The following is an 8,818-nucleotide window of genomic DNA, read 5'->3' as shown; positions in this document are numbered from 1 at the left end:
GTATGTTTGCATGTGAGGTGCCTTGTATGAAATATTGGTTGAATGGATTGGTTTTTTGAATTGGTCATTTCATGCATGTTTTGGTAAGGTTTTGATGCTTTGGTCATGTGCACAAAAATGCTTTTAGGTACCTACTTGATTCGGTGATGGAAATAGCTTGATTTTGGCCAATTTCATGCCCACGCGGCCTGAGACACGGGCGTGTGACTTAGCCGTGTGTGACACACGGCCAGGCGACACGACCATGTATCCTCTGTAGGTTTTAATGCATGCAAGTCAGGCTGTTACATGGCCTAGCATACGTCTTGGGACACGGGTGTGTGGAGCCATTTCGAGAGTTACACGGCCTGGCACACGGGCGTATGGCTTGGCCGTGTGACCTAAGTTAGAAAGTTACACGGGTGATGACATGGGTTGGGACACGACCGTGTGTCCCTATTTCGAAAGTTACATGACCTGAGACATAGGCGTGTGAATCCTGCAGTCCAAATTTTCTAACTTTTTCTTAAACTTTCCAAATGTTTCCAATTTAGTCCCAAATTGTTTTACAAGTACGTTTAGGGCCTCGAGGGATCGATTTAGGGGCGATATGTACATGAATGAATGTTTTATATCATGTTATGTCAATGTATGAATTGTATGATTTAATGTTCAAATTCTATAGTAATATGAATTGTATGATTTAATGTTCAAATTGTATAGTAATACTCCGTAACCCTATTCCGGTGACGAATACGGGTTAGGGGTGTTACATTTTTGACATTTTCATTGATATCCTTTTCGACCTTTTCTTTTATATCCTTTTTGGATAATACCCTTTTCAACCTTTTCATTTGATATCCTTTTCAGGAGACATCCTTTTCAACCTATTCATTGATTTGAAAATACCGAATATAATGTCCAGGTATCTTTCAACCATGGTCTTTTTCCTTTGTTAGTATAATACGATGATGTATTTCAATCACGAACTTTTCCTTTCTTAATTAAGACAATTCCAAACACCAATTCATTGGTACATATGTAAATATATCAATAAATTTTATAAATTCAAATGTAATATTTTAAAATGAAATACGAACTTACATCGACAAATACAGTTGTAAAAACAAAGCCGATGACGAATTCGACACATTAGCTTTTCCTCGGTTTAGATCCGTTTGATTCATTTCTTGATATAAATAATAATTTCATTCAATTAAACCATTCAAATAACTTAATATAATTAATACAACTTATATCCCTTATTAATGAGAAATTTATAAAATTACCCCCAATGTTTTACCTTTTATGCAATTTAGTCCCTAAATTCGAAACTTGCAAATTCACCATTTTTAACTAAATACAATGCTAACCGATTCTTAATAAGTTCATAAACAGCCCGTATTTTTCCTCATTTCACACAATTTACATTGAATTTTACCATTTCAACAAATTAATCCCTAAACTTTAAAATCACTAAAAATCACTTAACAAAATACTTATATTTAGGTACCAACTTTAATAATATATCAATTAAAATAAAAAACACTTCAAACTCATTCATGGCAAGTTCCTAGACTTTTAACTTTACAAATTGAGTGTTCCAGTGTGTCCTTTAAATGGTGAAGCTATATATTTATATGACATAGTTACTGTTCATAGATGTGATGTCATAGGTAGGTTCCATACATGTCGACACGTACCCTACTCTAGGTCTAACACGTACTTATATAATGGGGGTTCGCTTGTGTGACGACATGCGAACCCACATCGTGCAGTCCCATGTGCGAACTTATAGTGTCACGTGAGCTTGAAGTGTGAACTGTGTAGAACCCGACCCAAGCCCAATTAGATTATGGGTCGATAATAGTGAGTATCATAACAATATTAATATTTCATCAACAGCTAGAGATATTGATTCTCTCATTAAAAAAGAACACCTTTATACCATATCCAATATTCAGTATCTTAAGAAATGTCCCTACTTTTATATTATTAAATAATTAATACTATCACTTTCAAAAAAACAAAATAATTAATACAATCAAACAGAAGCCAGCCAACATGTAAGAAAGAGTTACTCCAAAGAAGAGCTAGTTTATATTCTTAAGCAGCAAGCAAACAATTGAATTGGTTTTGATTAAACTCCCCCAACTGCATTTGTTGGAATATTGTCAACAATTGACAATCCACTTTCAGAAGCAACAATTGCTTTGCATCTGTAACATCATATCAGTTGGAAGAGATTAAACATATGAAAGGCTAATCTGTCAAATATCTATTTGCATTTGGATTAAATATGTTGTTTTGTCAATCAAAATTGACTTTCTTATGCATGCGATATAACCAAAAAGTTCAAAAGGGAAACATGGAACTCACGGGAATTTGGAGACGACTCCATGTTCTACAACACCATCAACTTTTTCAAGGCTTTCAGCAACTTCAGCTGTAGGTTGCAACAGAAATTAAAACCAAATATAGCTTGCAAAATAAAAAACACTACTCATTTCTCTACTTACCAAGACTGGCTATTGGAGATGTAAAGATGACATCCAGAATATTATGACCTTCGCTAGTGACTAATGGAAAGTCACCCCCAAGTGGATCTGCATGACCTATAGATGGTCTCCTCCATACCTTCACAAATCATTAAAGTAGGAAAATGACTTTAAACTCACTCTAATACAAATTTCCCAAAAGAATATCTCTGTATGCACATTCTGCATTTGAATTACAACTATAACTACAAAACCAAAAACGCTAAGCTAGCTTCTAATGGTCCACTGGGGAAAGGAAATAAGAAAGTTAATTGGCTTGTGATTTAGAATCTAGAATGCTCTGCTGATGAAACATCTTTATTGTATACCTATTCTTGTATTGCAACTGTTCTCTCAAAGTTTTGACATTCTAATGAGAGAAAAACTTCTATTACAAGCAACGGAAAATATGAAAGACTTGGGAGCCAATGCTTATGCTTATGCTATAGCCCATCCATCAAAATGTATTCCATAAATGTATCAGATAATCCTTTAATGATCTGCACTAGCTTGACAAGCAAGTAAATTGTTCTTTCTTCCCACTCTTTTTGACACAAAAGAGAAAAATATTGAGCAATATAAAAAGGTTCCAAGAATATTTAAATTTATTGGACATGCTTCCACATCCTTCGCAACAGTTGCAACTATTCTTATAATTATTCTTCTTCTAGCCAAAGAAAATTAGGCAACCGAATTAAGTACAAAGCAAGACATGGTAGGGGATGAGTTGTATAAACTACCCAAACGAAGAAAAATCGGGTAGTTTGTACTTATAAAGGCCTAAGCCGCATGATGGTAAAAAAGAATAACACTTCCCCGGAATGCCGTCAACAAAAAATATATATCTATCAGTATATGTTTGTCTTTGTGTGCGCCTATAGAGAGGTTACGTCTGAATAACCTAAAAATTCTTTTTGGAAAAAGAAAATAAATAACTAAATTGCATCAAGTACAAAGCAAAGCATGGAAGGAGCTGAGTTGCATAAACTTCATGTATAACTCAGTAGTTCATACTTGCAAAGAGCTAACCTATATGAATATTTAATTCAACTCATCAAAAGGAGACTAAAATCTTAGAACCCATTAGAGAGAAACCTAGATCTCTTTAGGGGTTTTTTTTTAGAAATTTTGCTTAAGGTTCCTTTAAATAAGGATCAGTCTTATTAAACCTGTCATAGAAAGGAAATAAGTTAACTGAAATAAAAGCACAATCAAGAAAACTACGGAAAGAAATAAAATCACCATCTAAACTTATTAAAGAATTGAAATTGTTAAAAACGGAATAAGAAGCGAAAAAGGAGGTTTGGCGAAGAAATTTTTAATTTTCTGATATCCAACAATGTGGAGAATTACAATCTTTTTATACACATACAAGAAAAAAGGAAAAAGCAACTAAATAATTCTACAATCCCCAACTATCAGCTATCAAATAATAATCTCTAAAAACTGCTTTACAATTGGTTAACAGCTATACAATTAGTCAACAGTTAACACTCCCCCTCAAGTTGGTGCATAGATATTACATATGCCCAACTTGCAAACCAAATTATGATAAATTCTGTCGTTTAGTTCTATAGTGAAGATGTTAGCTAATTGACTGTTCGATGTCACATGGATTAGTTTTAGAGCTCCAATAATCAACTTTTCTTTGATAATGTATCGATTGATTTCGATGTGTTTAGTTCAATCATGTTGAACCAGAGTCTGAGCAATACTAATGGAAGCTTTATTATCACAATACAAAGATAATTTGCTTTCTTCTGATAATTTTAGTTCCTCCAGTAATTTCTGTAACCATAAAAGCTCACAAACTCCCTAAGCCATGGCTTTATATTCTGCCTCTGCATTTAATCTAGCAACCACACTTATTTCTTTCTCCTCCAAGTGAACAGGTTTCCTCCCACAAGAGTGCAATACCTAGATGTAGACCTCCTATCATCCAGAGAACTTGCCCAATCTGCATCTGTAAAGGCTTCTATCTGAAGATGACCATGTTTAGAGAAAAGGACAGCTTTTCCTGGTGCAAACTTTAGATAGCACAGAATGCGGAAAACAGTCTGCATGTAAGATAAGGTAGGAAACTCCCTTAGAGTTCCTTCACCATAGGCAAAACTCAAAATTGAAACAAGGGCAAAGACCCTTCTGTTGAATTTGATTTTCCAATTAATCACCCAGTAACTCGATCTCATACTCATGGTCATAACACAACAACACTACTGTATTTTTAAAGATGAGAGTTGCTGGCGTTCTTCACCTATTCCAATTTGAAACAAAAAAAGGGAAGAAATTTGTATTGCTCTTCAAACGGATATAATGATTTCATGTTACATCGTGAATCGAAATCTCAGTCTGTTGCTAATGGCTCTGTAAATGGACATGTTTCTAACAATTTTAAGCCCCCCTAGTCTAGAAATGTATGAGAAACATATGCAGGATTATTCAAAGGCTGTTGAAGAATCTCAAAAGATTTACTAATCAATTGTTGGGAGAACTGCAGGAGAACCAATAGCAAGGGTTAAAAATACAAGAATTGGAGTGTCTTAAAAGTGCCTTGAGGAAACAGAAGAATTAATGGAAAATATGTTCGACCTTGATGGAATTAGTTCATGATGACAAGGAAAGGACACTGCTCTTTAGGCTAGGTTAGAGGACAATGCAAAAGGGAACAAGGTTGTAACAGTTAATAAGCCATTGCATAAGGACCGAAATGAACTAAAATTTTGTAATGCGGAGCTGCATATGGATGAGAAAAAGACAAGAATAACAAATAAGAATCCAAGTCAGAGAGAATGAAGCAAGAGCTTTTAGATATATTATAATATATTTTTTTATTATTTCAAATTTATTCAGTGAAGTATTAGATATTTTATAGATGACTAGGGCTATTAGTTATCTTTAGGGTTTAAACCAAGACTAGGAATGAAACTTTATTTGCAATTAATAACTTTACTTGTAAGAGAGAAAACCTATATAAATAAGTAGTAGGCTTCATAGTCATTATTATTCTTCTTATCATCTTTGAATTAATAAAGAAAGACCGGAGATTCTTTATAACTTTCTAGAGTTCCAACTTGTTTCTACCTCATTTTATAGCCCTAATTCTATTGATTTATTGCTATTTTCTCCTAAACCACATCATTAATGGCCTTTCCTAACATAGGTTTGGCTCATAAAAGTCAAAAAGTCTTAAAACTTCTCTAAAATATTTTCAAAATGATATTACATACATACACACACACACAGGCATGCATACAAATACATATCATACCTCTGCATCACCTAAAAATAGGTCATCAATCTCTTCAGCAGTTTCCAGCCAATTGAGCTAAAAAATATACAAAGATTAATTAGTTCATCTATTTATTTTATTCTTTTGTTCATTACAGTTGTTTCATATATTTACTACAGTAGTGAGCAGGTTGATTTAGCTTCTTACTGATTCAATTACAACTGGAACAGAACCCTCTAGACCACGTTTATACTGATTTTTTGTAACCATGAATACAAGTTGATCAGCCATGCTTAGCACCAGCTGCAAGTGAAAGTTAGCAGTAAGAGCTTCACAATAAAGTAACTAAACCAGAGTTTGAACTAATTTTAGATTGTATAAAGTCAGAACAATAATGTTATGAAATACCATGAATAACTTGTATGTCTTCTGGTAAGTTTCCAAGCTGGGGCTCCGCCTAGAGAGCCATTGAAATAGGACAGATAACAAAACTAACTCACCTTCTCTTGGATTATGGACTCCTCACCTTGCAGTCTCTGGCATCCGATGACAGAAATTAATGTCCTTTCCTCTATTATGTCAACATCATCAAATGCAAAATCAATCTGCAAAAAGCGATCCTACATCTTACCATAAAAAAAGTTTGAATCTTGAAGCATATCTTGCTAATTTTGAATTCAGACCCATGAAAGTCGGAAGACAAAGAGACAAAATTATAAAAGTTATGGAAAAAATTATAAAAGTTATGGAAAAAAGTTATGGAAATTTGTTGGTGTGTTGGAACTTGTAAATGCCTAGTGACCCAACAACAAAGAACAAGGTTTGCAGACTAGTGCTGATTTTACTTAATAAGTTCACAACAAAATTTTAGAGCAAGGATATTTGATGGTTCAACAAATTAAAACATTCTCCTAGAACTAAAAATGCAGCAGTCAAAACTTAATTAAGGGAAATTTAAGGGTGGAGTAGAGTTAGGACCAACTTGAGAACTGTTTCCAAGCTCTCCTAATGGAATTCCAGCCTTTGCTGCTTCACTTGCACTTACTACAGACCTGCAAAAATCCAGATCAACTTACAGAGATTATAAAATAACAAAGAAGACGGCAAAAATAGAGAAGCAAGCTAGCAAAAAAAGGAATTAAATTAATTGACAATGAGACGACATTACTTGTCCAGGCCATGTGCAACATAAACATAGAGAATCACCAAATGAAAAAAAAAACAAAAAAAAAACAGAAAAGAATAGCCTTTTTAGAACGTAAATTAATTACTGCCTCCTAAGTAATAGTAAAAATCAAAGGATGGACTATTTGTGGAGAAGTCAAAAGGGAAAAAAAGTTGGCCAATATTGATTTCTCCAGCTAGAACTTGCAAATGCAGTCATGAACATTTTACTCAAAGGTCATCTAAAAAAGAATAAATCAACAAAAAGAATTGAATTCCTAAATACATTATATATATATAGTCATTCCAAGTATGTGTTTGGTTAAATGAAAGGTGAGAGAATTCATATGAGAAACAAGAAAGAAAAATTTGAGAAAAATAAAATGAAAGAGAGAAAAGGAAAACTCACGTAGGTATACCCAGTATGTGTTTGAAAGCACCTGCACGAATTTGGTGACCCAAATACTTAATGGCCATGGCTGAAGCTTGACCAGACCCGAGTCCAATAACCATGCCACTTTTGATATATGTATCAATCTAGCTACCGATAGCATTAAAATTAGCAGTAAACAAAAGAAGAAAATACACAAACTTTGGGACTAATAAGTGATGATATAAAGTAATGTGGACAGAAAAGCCTACAGTGTGCTTGGCTGCTCGGAAAAGAGGGGAAGTCTCAGAAAGAGAGCAATAGCATGCAGTAAGTGATGGAGATTTGGTTTTCCTTTCCCATGTAATTACTTTGTGACGGCCTTTGGGATTATTGGCCTTCCAAGTTTGAGGTAAACAAGGAAGATTTGCTGCCGCTGCTGCTGTTGCCATCATTTTTCTTCTTTCTTTCTTTATCTCAATGCTTCTGGTCTCAATTGGATACCAGTACTTTTTTTCGTTATAAACTCTCACTAAACCTATATAACTGGTTTCACTTTCCATTCATTTAATATTTATAAGCTTACTAAGAAAATACCGCGCCTTAATTTGCAACCAATTGACTTCGCTGTTAGGAAAAAGAATCATTTAAACTTATCATTTAGCCTTTTCTGTATTTAACCATTTTTATCGTTAAAATTAATTAACTGATAACTTTTGATTTAATCTTTTATTTTCTCTTAAAATATAAAATATTATATTATATTAAAATGTGTACATTGACAATATATTTTTTATTCCACAAATAACCTTAAAAATTTGACATATGTCTCTTTTGTAAATATATATCTTTTAATATTTTACTATACTCGTGGATAATTTGTCAACCTCTTAAGTTTACTTATGGAGTCTAAAAACTCTACTCATAATGTACCAAATATTTTCAATATTTATAGAAACAATAAAATAAGATATATTAAAATTATTTCAAACTTTTTAACTTATACAAATTATAAACAAATTACTAAAACCTATAAAAATTATAATAATTTATAATATTTATCAGTATTTATAAAATTTATAAAAATTCATAAAAATTCAAAATTGTTAGCTCGATTAATCAATTTGAAATTGTTAAGAGGGGGTGAATTAACCTTTTAAAAATTTGTGGTTTGGCCCTAATTGCCTATTTTACTACCTTAGCTTTCCACAACTAATGATTTTCCCAAATTCACTAATTTGAGAGCCTTTGAGGATAATGTTTAACTTTACAAACTCCTTTTAAGGTTTCTACCCAAACCTTAAAGACACAACTCTCTCAAAGAGTGAATACAAATAGCAAACTAAAAATAAATCCTCAAAAGGTCAAAGTGTTGGATAAATGAATAGAGCCGTTAGAGATGAAATAATCAGTGTATTTAATTTATCTGCAACCACAAGTATCAATACTTGCTAACAAAATATCGATATTTTTAGTATTTAATGCAAAATTTAATGACTTTTGGAGCCAGTATACCAATAAACTTTTATCGATACCATA

General features: G+C 32.9%; 1 protein-coding gene across 3 annotated transcripts; it reads right to left on the bottom strand.

Annotated features, from left to right (window-relative positions):
- Window positions 1–1,872: 1,872 nt before the first annotated feature.
- LOC105774524 (probable ribose-5-phosphate isomerase 4, chloroplastic) lies at window positions 1,873–7,829 on the bottom strand. 3 transcript variants are annotated; one of them, XM_052631948.1, is made up of 9 exons: window positions 7,552–7,828; window positions 7,319–7,446; window positions 6,728–6,797; window positions 6,246–6,365; window positions 5,953–6,048; window positions 5,785–5,841; window positions 2,499–2,616; window positions 2,359–2,425; window positions 1,873–2,198 (listed from the first exon to the last, which is right to left on the bottom strand). In XM_052631948.1, exons 1-9 carry the CDS (start codon window positions 7,732–7,734, stop codon window positions 2,120–2,122), a joined length of 918 nt encoding a protein of 305 aa, XP_052487908.1. In that variant the 5' UTR covers window positions 7,735–7,828; the 3' UTR covers window positions 1,873–2,119. The 3 variants fall into 3 exon arrangements, with proteins under 3 accessions (XP_052487908.1, XP_012452491.1, XP_052487909.1); XM_012597037.2 differs by having other exon boundaries at window positions 6,246–6,350; window positions 7,552–7,827; XM_052631949.1 differs by lacking the exons at window positions 1,873–2,198; window positions 2,359–2,425; window positions 2,499–2,616 and adding an exon at window positions 3,819–4,573 and having other exon boundaries at window positions 7,552–7,829.
- Window positions 7,830–8,818: the final 989 nt, after the last annotated feature.

The sequence above is a fragment of the Gossypium raimondii genome, chromosome 6 (genome assembly GCF_025698545.1).
Source record: "Gossypium raimondii isolate GPD5lz chromosome 6, ASM2569854v1, whole genome shotgun sequence".
Taxonomy (NCBI): Eukaryota; Viridiplantae; Streptophyta; class Magnoliopsida; order Malvales; family Malvaceae; genus Gossypium; species Gossypium raimondii.
Note: the sequence above shows the minus strand (reverse complement) of the source record. Positions and strands in the feature narration are given on the sequence as shown.

Bases quoted from the DNA above. Each gene is read 5' to 3' on its own strand.
- LOC105774524 (XM_052631948.1), bottom strand. From the start codon at position 7,734: ATGATGGCAACAGCAGCAGCGGCAGCAAATCTTCCTTGTTTACCTCAA. The intron at 2,426-2,498 runs GTAAGTAGAGAA...TGCAACCTACAG, and splicing joins ATCTCCAATAGCCAGTCTTG to CTGAAGTTGCTGAAAGCCTT. The intron at 2,199-2,358 runs GTGAGTTCCATG...ATGATGTTACAG, and splicing joins GGAGTCGTCTCCAAATTCCC to ATGCAAAGCAATTGTTGCTT.